The 17,398-nt window shown below is 50.4% G+C and overlaps 2 protein-coding genes across 3 annotated transcripts; both read right to left on the reverse strand.

Annotated features, from left to right (window-relative positions):
• On the reverse strand, positions 497–4,197 carry ZNF416 (zinc finger protein 416). Its single transcript, XM_021097340.1, is given in 5 exon segments — positions 497–1,077; positions 1,151–1,207; positions 1,210–1,826; positions 2,016–2,655; positions 4,049–4,197. Coding segments are annotated over 5 exon segments (1,719 nt in total). The 5' UTR covers positions 4,155–4,197; the 3' UTR covers positions 497–778.
• On the reverse strand, positions 3,577–10,593 carry LOC110261323 (translation initiation factor IF-2-like). 2 transcript variants are annotated; one of them, XM_021097335.1, is made up of 3 exons: positions 8,349–10,593; positions 7,591–8,055; positions 3,577–3,996 (listed from the first exon to the last, which is right to left on the reverse strand). In XM_021097335.1, exon 1 carries the CDS (start codon positions 9,881–9,883, stop codon positions 8,552–8,554), a length of 1,332 nt encoding a protein of 443 aa, XP_020952994.1. In that variant the 5' UTR covers positions 9,884–10,593; the 3' UTR covers positions 3,577–3,996; positions 7,591–8,055; positions 8,349–8,551. The 2 variants fall into 2 exon arrangements, with proteins under 2 accessions (XP_020952994.1, XP_020952993.1); XM_021097334.1 differs by having other exon boundaries at positions 3,577–4,133.

Below are 17,398 nucleotides of genomic sequence, written 5' to 3' on the forward strand. Positions count from 1 at the left end.
TCCCAGGCTAGGGGTCGAATCGGAGCTGTAGCTGCCCGCCTACGCCAGAGCTACAGCAACACGGGATCCGAGCCGCGTCTGCAACCTACACCACAGCTCACGGCAACGCCAGATCGTTAACCCACTGAGCAAGCACAGGGACCGAAGCCGCGAAGCCGCGACCTCATGGTTCCTAGTCCCAGTGCATGTGAATGTCTGTGTGCGCCTTTTAAGAATGGGGTCTCTCCGTTTCCCCCAGTCCCGTGGAGCTCCTGTGCACAAGCCCCACTGGCTTGCAATGCCAGATGCTCCAGGGGCTTTTTCTCCACGTGCCAGATCCCCACACGTGAGAGTTTGATGTGGGGCTCAGAACTCTCCTGTAGGTGAGTCTCTGTGAACCAGTTAGTTTCCAGTCTGTGGGGTTTCCCACCCAGGAGGTATGGTGTTGTTTATATCATGAAATCGTCCCTCCTACCTCTTGATGTGTCCTCCTCTTTTTCTTCTGGAGTAGGATATCTTTTTTCAGGTTTCCGGTCCATTTGGGTGAAGAATGCTCAGTCTTTGGTTGTGAATTTTGTTGTTTTTAGAAGAGAAGTTGCGCTCCAGTCCTTCTATTCTGCCATCTTAATCCCGTCCTAGGAATTAATTTCCCACAGATGCCTGGAACTCTTGAGGAATTTCACACCTCTGGACGTTTCCAAGTGTGAGGCTCAATTTCAGGCAGATGGCTCCCTCACAAAAGCTGTCTGGTGTCCTTAAAATGAACAAGGAGACAGCACATCCCTTTTCAAGTGTGGCACTAAACAACATTAGATGTCGGAGTGAAGGATTTCCCATGTTTCCTGAATTCATGGGGTCTCTCCATAGTGTGAAATTTTCAGTGGAGATTGAGGCTGGAGCGTTGGCTAAAGGATTTGCCACAAGTACCGCATTCATAAGGCCTTTCTCCTGTGTGAACTACCTGGTGTTGAATGAGAACAGACTTTTGCCTAAAAGATTTCCCACACTGCCCACACTCATAAAGCCTTGCTCCAGTGTGAATACTGCAATGCTGAATAAGGCTGGTGCTTTGACTAAAGGATTTCCCACATTCATCACCTTTCTCCAGTGTGAATTCTCTGGTGTTTAGTGAAGATGGCTCTTCTGCTAAAGGACTTCCCACACTGGCTACACTCAAAACGTCTTGTTCTGCTGTGAATTCGCTGGTGTTCAACTAGGCTGTTTGTCTGAAAGATTTTCCACATTTGGCACATGCATAGGGCCTTCCTCCAGTGTGACTTAGATTATGCCGACCAAGTTTGGATTTTGAGCCAAAGGCTTTCCCACATTCCCCACACTCATGGGGCCTCTCAGTAGTGTGAACTCTCTGATGTCTAATGAGAGTGGCTCTTTGGGTAAAGGATTTCTCACACTGGACACACACATAAGGCTTTGCTGTAGTGTGAATTCTCTGGTGTTGAACAAGAGTGAAGCTTTGTCTAAAGGACTTTCCACATTCGCTGCATCTATAAGGCTTTTCTCCAGTGTGGGTTCTCTGGTGCCGAACAAGATTAGATTTGCACCCAAAGGCTTTCCCGCATTCCTCACACTCATAAGGCCTTTCTCCACTGTGAATTCTGCAGTGTTCAATAAGATTGGAACACTGACTAAAGGATTTCCTGCATTCACCATATTTATAAGGCTTTTCTCCAGTGTGAATTCTTTGGTGTATAATGAGGGTGGCTCTTTGCTTGAAAGATTTCCCGCATTCGCTGCACTCATAAGGCCTTTCGGAGTTCCCATCGTGGCACAGTGGTTAACGAATCCGACTAGGAACCATGAGGTTGCGGGTTCGGTCCCTGCCCTTGCTCAGTGGGTTAACGATCCGGCGTTGCCGTGAGCTGTGGTGTAGGTCGCAGACACGGCTCGGATCCCACTTTGCTGTGGCTCTGGCGTAGGCCGGTGGCTATAGCTCCGATTCAACCCCTAGCCTGGGAACCTCCATGTGCCGCGGGAGCGGCCCAAGAAATGGCAACAACAGCAACAACAACAACAACAGACAAAAAGACAAAAGACAAAGAAAAAAAAAAAAATAAGGCCTTTCTCTAGTGTGGACCCTCTGGTGCTGAATGAGTGAATACTTACAGCAGAAGTCATTCCCATATTTGCTAGACTCATAATCCCTTTTTCTAGTGCAGACTCTCTGGTGATAAACAAGACTGTGTTGGTGGCTGGAAGCTTTCCCACATTCCCGTGACTTGCAATGACGTTTTCCAGCATGAAAGGCCTCCCCATGCTTGGTGATTCCGTTGGGCTTCTCATCATTGGAAATGATCTGGTGCTGGAGAAGATCCAGTGTGGCCAGTAAGTCGTTTCCAACCTTCTTCCTACCAGTGAAAGGGTGCCCTGACACATGTAATATGTAGCTCTTTGCAAATGCCTTATCTATGGCACTATTCTCTGCACTCAAGTGCTTCAGAAGCTGGTATAGGTTTGCACAAGCCCCAGTCAAGTATGGTTTCTGCCCAGGTAGATTAGCCAGATGCAAAATGTCTGTCAGGATTGGGACATATTTCTCACAGGGGTGAGTCTTCCAGGTGAATGGACCTACCTTTGGAGTCCTGACCTATGACAAATCTTCTGGAGAAATACTCTGCTGAGAAGGTGTGTCTTTATTCTCTGTTCCGTCCCAACAAACTGAAGGAGAGAAATGTTTATGAATCATGCTGGTTATGGTGGTAAAGTATTACTCATTGTGGTGTTTTGAGGTTTTTTTTGGCTATGCCTGATTGAACATGCACCACAGCAGCGTCCTGAGTGACAGCAGTGACAATGCCAGATCCTTAACTTGCTGTGCCACCAGGGAACTCCTATTCATCATTATTTTAACTTTCTGTATGATATGATGTTTTCATAGTGCAGGGAAAATTCTCTAGGATACATCATATGGTAGGTTACAAAACATAGCTAATTTTAGAAAACTGAAATAATAATCAAATACATTTTCTGACCAAAAAGTAATTAGTTGAATAAAAATCAGGAGTTCTTGTCATGGCTCAGTGGTTAAGGAGCCTGACTGGCATCCACGAGGATGCAGGTTCAATCCCTGGCCTTGCTCAGTGGGTTAAGGATCTGGCATTGCTGCGAGCTGGGGTATAGGTCACAGACATGTGGCTCAGATCCCACATTGCTGTGGCTCTGGTGTAGGCTGGCAGCTATAGCTCTGACTGGACCCCTAGCCTGGGAACCTCCATATACCGCAGGTGCAGCCCTAAAAATAGGGAAAGACCAAAAAAAGTAAAAAAATTAATAACAGGAGGTTTGGAAAATTCACAAATATGTGGAAATTAAACAATGCACTCTTTAACAAATTGTGAGTCATAAATGAAATAAAAAATATCTTGGGGAGTTCCCGTCATAGCTCAGCGGAAATGAGTCCGACTAGGATCTGTGAGGACAAAGGTTCGATCCCTGGCCTTGCTCAGTGGGTTAAGGATCTGGCGTTGCCATGAACTGTGGTGTGGGTTGCAGACTTGGCTCCGATCTGGCATTGCTGTGGCTGTGGCATAGGCTGGCAGCTATAGCTCCAATTAGACCCCTAGCCTGGGAACCTTCATATGCCATGGGTTTGGCCCTAAAAAGACCAAAAAAAAAAAAAAAAAAGAACACAATGTACCAAAACTTATGCCACCAGTAAAAGCAGTTCTAAAAGGGAAAGTTATAGCAGATAAATGTCTGTACTAAGAAAAAAGAGATCTTAAATGAACACCTTATCTTCAAACCTTAAAGACTAGAAAAAGAACAAACTAAGCACAATGTTAGCAGAAGGAAGGAATCAATAAAGATTAAAGTGGATATACAGACTACAAAAACACTAGAAAAGATCAAAATTCAGAGATGTGGGGAGTTCCTGTTGTGGCTCAGCAGCAATGAATTCGACTAGTATCCATGAGGATGCGGGTTCAATCCCTGGCCTTGCTCCGTGAGGTAAGGATCCAGCATTGCCATGGTCTGTCCGTGGAAAGGGCAGAGCTGCCTCTGGGGGACAAAAGATAAGATAGAGACCTGGACACCGGGATGAGGGCCTTACCCAGGGAGGCCGTAAGTGCCAAGTTCTCCAGCATCACAATGTGGTACAGGCGCCTCTGAGCCTCATCAAGGAGCCCCCACTCCTCCTGTGAGAAGTAAATGGCCATATCCTCAAAGGTCACACAACTCTGCCATGGTGGGGACAGATCATTCCATTATCAACTCTCCTAGGACCCCAAGTTCCTTCACCCAGACATCCATCTCCAGCCCACCCTCCTCCCAGTGTCCCCACCTTAGAGGAAATATCAGGCCTTGGGGCCAGAGATACCAGTTCTCATGGTATCAAGATCATGGAATTCCCAGGAGTTCCCGTTGTGGCGCAGCGGATATGAGTCTGACTAGTATCCATGAGGATGTGGGTTCAATCCCTGGCCTTGCTTAGTGGGTGAAGAATCCAGCATTGCTGTGAGCCTGTGGTGTAGGTAAGATGTGGCTTGGATCCCACAATGCTGTGGCTGTGGTGTAGGCTAGCAGCTGTAGCTCTAATTCGACCCCTAGCCTGGAAACTTCCATATCCTGAAGGTGTAGCACCCCCCCCCCCAAAAAAAAGGTCATGGAGTACCTGTGTGTTAAGAATCCGACTGCAGCGAGCGGCTCTGGCCACTGCAGAGATGCAGGTTCGATTTTGGACCAGCATACTGGGTTGAAGGATCTGATATTGCTGTGGCTCGGCGTCAGTCCCTGGCCCAGGAACTTCCATGTGCTGCAGGTGCGACCCACAAAAAAGACCTGCCCACAGGAACAACACGCATGTGGGCAGGCACATGCCATCTAAGCTCTGAGCCTGGTGTCAGAGCACATGACCTCTTGTCAGGTAATTCGCCTGGAGTACCACATCGCGCCTCCAAGAGACAAACAAATGCGGGCCCTCCTTTCACCCCTGTGTCCTCAGTGTCCTGGCCCCTCTCAGTTGATGCTTTCAGTCCATGCTCCTCTTTCTACCACACCTCTCTCTCTCAGTCTCACTCAGGCAACCACTTCTACCAGCCTGCCCACAGAAGCGGCCTCTCCCTGGCCTCAAAAGATGTCAGCATACGGCATCCAGACGGCACTTGGCACATTCGGACAGGCTCCTGTACTGCCCCGGGCTCCTGAAGGTCGCACCTGCCAGAGGGGATGACAACTGCCCAGTTCTGCCCCGTGCTTCCCTTTCAGCCTCTGAGAACCAGCTTGAGATCTTAAAGAACCACGGGTGTCGTCCGCTTGTCCTGCAACAGGTTACTGCCTTCCTCAGTCCACCTCCTGATCATTAAAAGCCCAGCCCTGGGAGTTCCCATCGTGGCGCAGTGGTTAACGAATCCGACTAGGAACCATGAGGTTGCGGGTTCGATCCCTGCCCTCGCTCAGTGGGTTAACGATCCGGCGTTGCCGTGAGCTGTGGTGTAGGTTGCAGACGCGGCTCGGATCCCGTGTTGCTGTGGCTCTGGCGTAGGCCGGTGGCTACAGCTCCGATTCAACCCCTAGCCTGGGAACCTCCATATGCCGCAGGAGCGGCCCAAGAAATAGCAACAACAACAACAAAAAGACAAAAAAAATAAAAAATAAAAAAAAATAAAAGCCCAGCCCTCACGGTGCTCCCCCTCCGGCCCAGTGACTCTCCCAGATGGTGACTTGTGTCCCTGTGTTGACCTGCCAGGTGCTTGAAATACCAAGATACACTTGTGTATCACAGCAAAATCCTGGTAAGCACTAAACAAGCACCAGTCTGGAGCTCAGGGTCCCATTTGAGAGGGCCGGAGAAGAGTGGTGTCATAGATCTAAGCACATTTAAATGTGAATACTCCCAATGTGCTTCCTGGTTAAAATGAAGACTGTGGCTTATTTAGATAAATAGGATGTTAACCGTGCTTTTCACAAAGGGAATGAGACCATAATTACCTCCAAAGACTATGCTCATTGGATACGTTAAAAACCCTCACAGTATTTCAGTTCTTTTTGTGCTCTGGCCTTCCCACGGCAGCCTCCCCCATCTGGCAGGTCATCCGCTCTCCACGGCCCTTCTACAGCCATCTCTGTCCCACGGCTGGGTTTGTCACCCACCAGCCCACTCAAGCGCCCAAGCCTGAGACCCCGTCCCAGCCCTCGGCTCTCCCTTGCTGGGCTGCTGACACCATAGCGACCCGGATGCCCCTTCCTGTGTGGGGTCCACTGCTGCACCCTAGTGCAGATACTGGTCACCACCATTTGCACGTCTCCTGATCCCCTCCTCAGAGTTACAGACCTGTGTGGCCATCTGCTAAGTGTTCTCTGCAAATTGCTTTCAAACCTCTCAGACTCTTAAGATGGCCCAAACCCAAACTGCCAGCTAGCTTCAATGAAAACTAATCTTACTACCAACTTTTTTTTGGGGGGGGGGCATATGGAGGTTCCCAGGCTAGGGGTCCAGTCTGAGCTACAGCTGCTGATATACACCACAGCAACATCAGGTCCGAGCCGCATCTGCGACCTGCACCACAGCTCACGGCAACGCTGGATCCTTAACCCCCTGAGCGAGGCCTGGGATCAAACCTGCAACCTCACCGTTCCTAGTTGGATTTGTTTCCGCTGCGCCATGATGGGAACTCCCTACCAGGTCTTCATGAAAATCTTACTATTTGGTCACGGGAGTTTCCATCTTCTAGCTGTTGAACTCCCAGACTTTGGAGTCACTCCTGACCTCTACCTTTCTCTCTCTCACACTCAAAATCTGAAGTGCTGGGCAGCCCTAGTTTCAAAAGTGGATCCAGAATCCAGCCAGTTCTCCCATCTCTATGGCCCTTACACCACTACAACCACCAACATTCCCCTGAAGTATGGCATGTGCCTCTTTCTGCTCTTCCTGTTGCCTCTCTACACCTATAGTCTCCTCTCCAAGCAGCCAATGATGAGACCTGGGTCACATCACTTTTCTTCTCTGTCCCAAACCTCCTATTTGTCTCATCACCTCCAGAAGAGATCCCCAACTTCTCATGGAGCCATTTCTAGCCTTACACCTTCCCACCTGCCCTCAGCTTGCCTTTCTTTCTCATAAGAATGGAGAGCTCGGGAGTTCCCATTGCGGCTCATCAGAAAAAAATCTTACTAGTATCCATGAGGACGCAGGTTCAATCCTGGGCCTTACTCAGTGGGTTAAGGATCTGGCATTGCCGTGAGCCGTGGTGTAGGTCACAGACACTGCTCGGATCTGGCGTTGCTGTGGCTGTGGTGTAGGCCAGGAGCTACAGCTTCAATTCAACCTCTAGCCTGGGAACCTCCATATGCCTCAGGTGTGGCTTTAAAAAGACATAAATAAATACATAGGGAGAACTACAATTCTTGAACTGAGTCTCACCTCCAAGAATTAGCACATTCTGGAACCTATGTCTGGAACAAGTTTTTACACCAAATTGCATTGGTTGCCAGAAATAGGAACTCTCCTTTTCACCTCTAGTCTGGCTTTACAACCCTGGGCTTGTGGTTTCTTCAGGGTCCTCAGGCCCATGGACTGGAAGAATCCCAGGACACAATCCCTGAGACAAAGGGTGGGGTCAGGACCACTGAGGGCCCCAAATATCCTCCACTCACCTCTGTACGGTCCATAAGCACCTCTGTAGTCATGGGAGTCTATGGGAAGAAGGAGGTCATTAGAGGGATATAACCACGGCAGCCTCAATGGTCTCTGGCCTCCAGGTATCCTTCTGCAGCCCTGGAACAAGATGATGGCAGGACTGCCTTAACTTTGAGTCTCGGTCCTTCCTGCATTTATAGGTGTGTGACCTTGGACCGACTCAACCGCCCGCCCCTCGGTGCTTTTCATCACCTTTTGTCTGTTCTTGCTCTGAGCAACTTCTGGAGAACTTGAAAAGCCTTACTCACATCATGTGCCTCTTTTGTGCACAGGACTCCACAGCTTCTACCGTCCTGAGATTAAAACTCCTCGTTGAAGTTCCGTCGTGAAGCAGTGGTTAACGAATCTGACTGGGAACCATGAGGTTGCGGGTTCCATCCCTGGCCTTGCTCGGCGGGTTAAGGATCTGGCATTGCTGTGACCTGTGGTGTAGGTTGCAGACGCGGCTCGGATCTGGCGTTGCTGTGGCTCTGGTGTAGGCCGGTGGCTACAGCTCCGATTCGACCCCTAGCCTGGGAACCTTCATATGCCGCAGGAGTGGCTCTAGAAAAGGCAAAAACAAACAAACCTCCTCGCTTTGCCATTCCAGGCTGAACGATTCTGGCTCAATATCCCCTCCACGACTTTACGTAAGCTGGTCCCTCTGCCAGTAGCACTCTCCTACACCTCACCACCCTGGTGTTCAGGTATGGACACTCGCCCAAGAGATCCTTACCGATCTGGACACAGGGAGCAATACGGAGCAGGCGCCTCGCCCTCGGGGCTTTAGCGTCTGCTGGGGCGAGGGCAGTGAAGGCCCAGAGGACGAGTTTTTGCTTGAGCCGGGTCACTCAGCACCGCCGCCGCCAACCGAGTCTGTGGGAGGAGCGGGGTGTGACGGGGTGGGCGACCGAGACTGAGCTCGGGTACAGTCGCCGTTCACCGCCGCGGCTCTGCAGACGAGCCGTTGTGCAGTGGGGACAACCTTTCCTCCAGCGCCTCCTCGCTGCGGTCGCCTCGAGGCTGACTCCGCGCTCCGACAGGACTCAGATCGCTGCTGGACCCCGGAGCAAAGGGACGGCGCCCCCAGCGGAGCGGGAAGTCCCGCCCACACCGTCTCGTTCCCGCGCGGAAACGCCCTTGCAAGTCCTTGGCCACGCCGCGTGGGCGGGTGCGGGGCATTGTGGGTGATGTAGTTCTCGCGGCCCCGCCCGCCGCCGGGGAGGGCCCGTCCCGCCAGGACCTGGAGTCCTGGAAGCCGTGGCAGCAGCGGGGGTCCAGGCAGCGGTCTGCCCTGGCGGCCGGTACGGAGGTGGTCCGGGAAGGGGCGGGTGCGGGGTCGGCGACGGTCCCGCTGGGGTCCGGTGCGGGCTCTGCCGTCGGAGACCAGGCGGACGCACGTGGGCGCGGGCTAGAGGGGCGGTCTCCCCCGCGCGCGGGTAGGGGGACGACAGGGACGGCACTTTTGAAGAAAGGCGCTGAGTCCCCTCCCCGGAACTCCCACCCACCCGAGAACGGGCTCCCGACGTGCCCGGCTCGGGGGTGGCAGGTGTGTCTGCGCCTGGAAAGGTCGGGATTTGGCTTTGAAGACGAAAGGTTGAGAATCCGCCGTCCCTGGATGGCAGCGCGGACGTGTGGTCGGCGCCCCGGGTCCGCACCTGACCTCTGTGCGGAGAGGGAGTGAGGACCGGCGGTGGGGAAGTTGTCCCTAGAGCGCAGAGGGGCCGAGGGAGACCTTCCGGGAACTCCGGCTTGACTCTGTCCGGGAAGACCCAGCAGCATCCGTCCGCCGGGTCTGGGGGCCCTCGCGCGTCCCCGCAGCTCCCTGCTCTTCCACCGGGAAAGTGCTCCGGGCACCTTGCGGCCTGGTGGCTGCACGCGGAAGTCGGAATTCGGCCCCTGAGTGCAAAGGAGGAACTCAAACTCTGGGTCAAGGGATGGAGACTCAGTCGGGAGGGGAGTGGCCTCAAAGACCTCCCCGGAGGAGTTCCCGTCCTGGCTCAGCGGAGTCTGACTAAGGTCCATGAGAACGCGGGTTCGATCCCTGGCCTCGCTCAGTGGGCTGGGTATCGGGCCTTGCAGTGAGATGGGGTGTAGGTCGCCCACCGCATAACACCCCGCTCCTCCCACAGACTTGGATGGCGGCGGCGGCGCTGAATGACCCGGCTCAGGTAAAAGCTCGAACCCTGGGATTGGATCTGGCGTGGCCGTGGCTGTGGTGTAGGCCCGTGGCTGCAGCTCCGATTGGACCCCTCGCCTGGGAACCTCCATATGCCGCACCTGCGGCTCTAAACATAAAAATAAGGTCTCCGCCGCCCCCTGAGCTTCCCTGTTGTCTGCCTTAGTCGCTGTCAGCCCACAGGCATGGAGCACTGTGGGGTCTGGGCTTCCAGCCTGTCCCTCCTGCCACAACCACTGTGGTGTCGCTGTCCTCGGCAAGATGCCACCTCAGGGTCACACTCGGCTTCGCCGCCTTGAAGCGCATCTGATCGTGGAGGAAAATAACTAACCAGGTTCCAGGTTCCCTCGGGAAGGCGGGAGCAGGGCGTCACTGCCCCCCAGCGTGCAGCGCAGGGAGGAACCTAGACCAGCCTGGGCTCGGTTCCGTCTGAAGGAGGTCCCTCCGTGGACGGGGTTGGCTGTCAGCGGTCTCCCCCTCGCCCCACTCATCCCCCTCCCCCGCCTCACGCGCATGTCTTCCCGGAGTCGTGGTGTCTGGAAAACAAACGCATTTTAGTGGTGGGTTCTGTTGAAACATCACTCCTTCAGTGATTAAAAGAGAGTTGTTACCTACTTGAAGAGAATTCAGAGAGTAAGAAACCCTTATGGGGGAGTTCCCTTTGTAGCTCACCGGTTTAAAGACCCCATTTTTTTCTGTGAGGATGTGGGTTCCATTGCCGGCCATGTTCTTTGGGGTAAAGATGAAACACATAGAAGAAGAAGGAGAAGAAGAAGAAGAAGAAGAAGAAGAAGAAGAAGAAGAAGAAGAAGAAGAAGAAAGGAAACAGAAAATCAAACAACACAGAAGCAAATAAAAATTATCTCAAATCCTAAAAAAAAAAAACAAAAAAAAAAAAAAAAAACAAAAAAAAAAAAGCAAAACCCACATTGTAGCCAGCTGTGGCTGAGGTCTAGTGTTACTGCTGTCACAGTGGCTGTGGCATAGGCCTCAGCTGTAGCTTGGATTGGACCCCTAACCCAGAAACTTCCATATGCTCCAGGTGCCACAGGAAAAAGGGAAAGGAAAGAAAGAGGAGTTCCCGTCGTGGCTCAGTGGTTAACGAATCCGACTAGGAACAATGAGGTTGCAGATTCGATCCCTGGCCTCACTCTGGGTAAAGGATCCGGCGTTGCCGTGAGCTGTGATGTAGGTCGCAGACACAGCTCGGATATGGTGTTGCTGTGGCTGTGATGTAGGCCGGCGGCTACAGCTCTGATTCGGCCCCTAGCCTGGGAACCTCCATATGCCACGGGTGCGGCCCTAGAAAAGACAACAACAACAACAGCAACGCACGAAAGAAAACCCTTATGTGAAAGTAAGACACCCAGCCTGAGGATCACCGCTGCTCTTGTTTCCTCCAGGCCCCTCTGCCAGCTGCTGCAGTGCTGCCTGACCAGGGCAGACACATGGCTTAGAGCATGCTCTTACTCCTTTTTTTTTTTTTTTTTTTTTTTTTGTCTTTTTGCTGCTTCTTTGGGCCACTCCCGTGGCATATGGAGATTCCCAGGCTAGGGGTCCAATCGGAGCTGTAGCTGCCAGCCTACGCCAGAGCCACAGCAACGCGGGATCCGAGCTGCGTCTGCAACGTACACCACAGCTCACAGCAACGCCGGATCATTAACCCACTGAGCAAGGGCAGGGACCGAACCCGCAACCTCATGGTTTCTAGTCGGATTCGTTAACCACTGCGCCACGACGGGAACTCCCATGCTCTTACTCCTAAATGAAGCGTTTTGGGGGTCTCCACTGACCATCTAGGTGTTCGGGGAGGTGCGCCCCCTCTGGCAGGTCAGGATTCTGATACTGCTGCTCGGTGCAGCCTGTGCACCCTCTGCCCGTTCTCAGCCCTGGCAGAAGTTCTCTGTGCATCCCTGTGACGTCTCACCCCGAACACACAACTTAGTTTCCCTCCAGACACCCTGGTGACCCCATGAAGATTTCTGAGACCTCTTCAATGCTCATATCCCATTTTCTGTCAGCCCCACACAGGAATTCAAGCCGCCTCCTCCGTCCTGAGCTCTGCCTACACGGAAATCCACAAGTATGGTATGAAACTTCCACATAGTTTAAAGGCTGGACGAAATCTTTTTTTTTTTTTTTTGTCTTTTGTTGTTGTTGTTGTTGTTGTTGTTGCTATTTCTTGGGCCGCTCCCGCGGCATATGGAGGTTCCCAGGCTAGGGGTTGAATCGGAGCTGTAGCCACCGGCCTACGCCAGAGCCACAGCAACGCAGGATCCGAGCCGCGTCTGCAACCTACACCACAGCTCACGGCAACGCCGGATCGTTAACCCACTGAGCAAGGGCAGGGACCGAACCCGCAACCTCATGGTTCCTAGTCGGATTTGTTAACCACTGTGCCACGACGGGAACTCCCCCCTTTTTTTTTTTTCTTTTTTTTTTTCTTTTTTGTCTTTTGGTCTGTTGTTGTTGTTGTTGTTGTTGCTGCTATTTCTTGGGCCGCTCCCGCGGCATATGGAGGTTCCCAGGCTAGGGGTTGAATCGGAGCTGCAGCCACCGGCCTACGCCAGAGCCACAGCAACGAGGGATCCGAGCCGCGTCTGCAAGCTACACCACAGCTGAGCAAGGCCAGGGACCAAACCCGCAACCTCATGGTTCCTAGTCGGATTCGTTAACCACTGCGCCACAACAGGAACTCCTGGACGAAATCTTTTTTTTTTTTTTTTTTTTTTTTTTGGTCTTTTTGTCTTTTTTGTTGTTGTTGCTATTTCTTGGGCCGCTCCTGCGGCATATGGAGGTTCCCAGGCTAGGGGTTGAATCGGAGCTGTAGCCACCGGCCTACGCCAGAGCCACAGCAAGGCAGGATCCGAGCCGCGTCTGCAACCTACACCACAGCTCACGGCAACGCGGGATCGTTAACCCACTGAGCAAGGGCAGGGACTGAACCCGCAACCTCATGGTTCCTAGTCGGATTCGTTAACCACTGCGCCACGACGGGAACTCCATGGACGAAATCTTAAAGTAGGAGCCCCTTTAGGAAAGACATGTTCTTCCAGTAGGAAAGTTATTTTTCGAGCTGAACAAGCGAGGAGGAAACTCCCTAAATGACTGGCTCGCATCACATTTTATACCGCCTCTGTTCCTAATAGGACATGTCTACTTCCCATTGGAGATCGGTTTTGCTGGGTGGCGTTTACTCATGGAAAGAGGGCTGGATTTCCCTGGCTTTATTTGGGGAATGGAAGAGAGCCTGTGAGGGAAGGAATTTAACATGTGGGCTGCAAGCCTGACCAGGATGGGCTGTGGGGAAGAAGAGCCAGGGAGCCTCAGGAAATGGAAGAGCTAAAGCTTGAGGGAGGTGGTGGACAAAAGGGAATTTTCTTGGTAGGCTCGTAGGTTATCAGTCCATGTTTGTACACTCGCGGGGGGTCAGAGGGGGTAATAGATTGAGAGGGGGAAACAGAGGAGGAAAAGGCTCATGAAAAACAGAAGTAAATGACTTAATATGTCAGCATCATTGTATCCCAGGGACACCACGAGACGCCAGTCTACATCCAGCAGGGAGGAAAAAGGGAAAGTAGCAAGCATTGATCAGTGGAGAAACTGGAGCACTTGCGCATTGCTGATGGGAATGTAAAATGCTGTAGGAAAACCAGTTTAGCAACTCCTTAACAACTTAATACAGAAGTCCCATTGGATTGAGTATTTCCCCTCCTAGATATACACCTGGAGGAACTGAAAACGGACTCAACACATCACTGTTCACACCAGCATTATTCACAATCACTAAAAGGTGGAAACAACTGAAGTGTCCCTTAACACATAAATGTATTTTTAAGATATGGTATATTTGTACAATGGAATATTATTCAGTCATTAAAAAGAATTAAGTTCTGATATATGCCACCCCATGGATGAACCCTGAAAACATGCTAAGTGACTAAAGCCAGACATAAAAGGATACGTATTATATGATTCTACTTATAAGAAATATATAGAGGAGTTCCTGTCGTGGCTCAGTGGTTAATGAATCTGACTAGGAACCATGAGGTTGAAGGTTCAATCCCTGGCCTCGCTCAGTAGGTTAAGGATCCAGTGTTGCCATGAGCTGTGGTGTAGGTTGCAGGCGAGGCTTGGGTCCCGCGTTGCTGTGGCTGTGGTGCAGACCGGCAGCTACAGCTCTGATTCGAACCCTAGCCTTGGAACCTCCATATGCCGCAGGAGAGGCCCTGGAAAAGCCAAAAAAAAAAAAAAAAAAAAGAAAAGAAAAAGAAAAAAGAAAAAAATATCTAGAATAGGCATGCTTGTTCAGATTGAAAGCAGATTAGAGTTTACCAGGGGCTTGATGGAGAGGAGAATGAGGGTTGTTGCTTACACAACACATTTTCCATTTGGTTTGATTAAAAAAAATAGTGGTGGTAGATGCAAAACACTGCAAACATATTTAATGCCACTGAATTGTATACTCGAAAATATTTAAAATGGCAAATCATTTTAATGTATAAAATGATTTAATGTATAATTTACTCTGTTTTTACTCACACACCAAAAAACCACAAAGCGAGAGTTTGTTTTTGAACTTTTTTTTTTTTTTTTTGTCTTTTTAGGGCCGCACTTGTGGCATATGGAGGTTCCAAGGCTAGGGGTTGAATCAGAGCTGTAGCTGTCAGCCAACACTTCAGCCACAGCCACTCCAGATCCAAGCCACATCTGTGACCTGAACCGTAGGTCACAGCAGCTCTGGATCCTTAACCTACTGAGCAATGCCAGGGATCGAACCTGCATCCTTACAGATACTTGTCAGGTTTGTTAACCACCAAGCCACGATGGGAACTCCCACAAAATGAGAGATTTTTGTCCAGATCCCCAAATTCAAAATTTTCCTGTTAGACTATTTCATGAATTTTTCTGTTGATGGAGTTCCCATCTTGGCTCAGTAGAAAGGAAACTGACAAGTATCCATGAGGACGCAGGTTCAATCCCTGGCCTTGCTTGGTGGGTTAAGGATCCGCTGTTGCTGTGAGCTGTAGTGTAGGTCACAGATGTGGCTCAGATTCTGAGTTGCTGTGGCTGTGGTGTAGGCCAGTAGCTGCAGCTCCAATGTGACCTCTAGCCTGGGAACCTCCATTTACCTCGGGTGTGGCCGTAAAAAGTCCAAAAAAAATTTTTTTTTCTCTTGATGAAGCTAGAGCAGCTAGTTTGATTGTATAAACAACAGTCATGTTTGACCTCTTATAGGAATATGAATTTTAGGACCTAATTTTTGTCATCTGCATAGAATATATTTGCCTATCAAGAATCTAAAAATTATTAGTCAACTAAATATGAACAGATGAGGGAAGGAAATTGAATTTCTTGTAGAGTCAAATGGTCACAACTAAGTTAGCAAAATGTGTTTTCCTTGCTTAGTGGATAAAACAACTCTTTTATGAGTGACACAAGAATTGCTGCAAATAAGCACAAAGGGGCTGAATGCTGGGAAACATGAAGACAAAAACATAGAGGTATCCACCAGCCACTGGCCTGGAATAACACATAGCGTCATCCAAACAGACAAGAGAGAAGACAGTGAGTAAAAGGAGAAAAAGGAGCCCACGAGGATCAAGATGGTACCTGTGGCTCTCGCCTCAGCAGAAGATCGGGAAGATCAGCTGTTGCTGGGAATGTGCTGGACTCGCTGCTTGTGCCTGTGCAGGAAAACGACCAAGGAGCCACTAGCACAGACCATGAGGCCTAAACACACAAAGTCAACTGTGAAGAATATGACTCCAATGACAAACTTCACAGTTCTGTCTGCATTCAGAAAGGAACAGTATCCAGGAGTTCCCGTCGTGGCGCAGTAGAAACGAATCTGAGTAGGAACCATGAGATTGTGGGTTTGATCCCTGGCCTCACTCAGTGGGTTAAAGATCCGAGTTGCCATGAGCTGTGGTGCAGGCCACAGACACGGCTCAGATCCTGCTTTGTTGTGGCCGTGGCATAGGCTGGCCGCTGTAGTTCCAGAAAAGGCAAAAAGACAAAACAAACACAAACAAAAAAACCAAAATGGAGCTGGGATCCTTAGAAATTCTTCATTCCATTGTTTTTATATCTTTACTTTGCTCATTGGGCCCATGTCCAGACCCACACACTTGATTCTTTATTATTATTATTATTGTTATTGTTATTATTATTATTTTTGTCTTTTGTAGGGCTGTACCCATGGCATATGGAGGTTCCCAGGCTAGGGGTCAAATCAGAGCTGTAGCCTCCGGTCTACACCACAGCCACAACAACTCGGGATCCGAGCTGCGTCTGCAACCTACACCACAGCTCACGGCAACGCTGGATCCTTAACCCACGGCGTGAGGCCAGGGATCGAACCTGCAACCTCATGATTCTCAGTCGGATTTGTTAACCACTGCGCTACGACGGGAACTCATTTTACTTTCATTTTGACACTTTGTTTGGCCCAGATCATGAATCCAAGCCAGTGGCGGGTGCACACTTCTGTTCTGGTGTCTTCAAGTTTCCCAGCATTCAGCCCCTTTGTCTTCATCACCAGTGACGTGCGTGCCTCTCGGTTCTGCTTTGCCTGCTGGGCTGAGAAAACCATTCTTCATAATCTGCTCAAACACCTAGATGTCTTCTAACCTATGCAGTTGGTTCAGTTGTCAACCATTTAAAAATTTTTTCCACATTGCCTTGAGCTGTGGTGTAGGTTGCAGACTCGGCTCAGATCTGGCGTGGCTGTGGCTGTGGTGTAGGCCAGCAACTACAGCTCTGACTAGACCCCTAGCCTGGGAGCCTCCATATGCCAAGAGTGTGGCCCTAAAAAGGAGAAAAAAGCCAAAAACAATTATTTCCAGGAGTTCCCATCGTGGCTCAGTGGTTAACAAATCTGACTAGCATCCATGAGGACGCAGGTTTGATCCCTGGTCTCGCTCAGTAGGTTAAGGATCTGGTGTTGCCATGAGCAGTGGTGTAGGTTGCACATGTGGCTCGGACCCTGTGTTGCTATGGCTGTGGTGTAGACCAGCGGCTATGGCTCCAATTCACCCCCTACCCTGGGAACTTTCATACTCTGAAGGTGCGGCCCTAAAAAGCAAAAAAAAAAAAAAAAAAAAAAAAAAAAAAATTATTTCCAGGAGTTCCCTGGTGGCCTAACGGCTAAAGATCCAACATTGTCACTCCTGTGGCATGGGTTTGATCCCTGTCACATTCCAGGAATCTCCGTATGTCGCATGCACACCCCTCCAAATATATACATGTACATACACACATACATACATATCCAGTGATTTTTAGGTGCCTATGAGCGGGCTGTACGTCTGTTATTCTGTGACAGCCGTGCTCAGAGTGGAACCAGCCGTGGGACTGTCGACACCAGCGGGCAGAGTTCACCTGTCTCACTGTCTCACCTGTTCAACTGTCTCACCTGTGCTATTCGAGGCGGGACCTCTGGACATATGTGAGATAATGTGAAGTAGGAAAGGTTAACTTGTGGGGAAAGAGTTGGATTTTTGGTTTCTTTATTTGTTTGTTTTTCTTTTTTTTCCATGTCATTACCTAAAAAAAAATGGTATGTATGTATATTTAAGCCTAGGGGCGTCTAGACGGAAGATTGC

This window comes from Sus scrofa, chromosome 6 (genome assembly GCF_000003025.6).
Source record: "Sus scrofa isolate TJ Tabasco breed Duroc chromosome 6, Sscrofa11.1, whole genome shotgun sequence".
NCBI lineage: Eukaryota > Metazoa > Chordata > Mammalia > Artiodactyla > Suidae > Sus > Sus scrofa.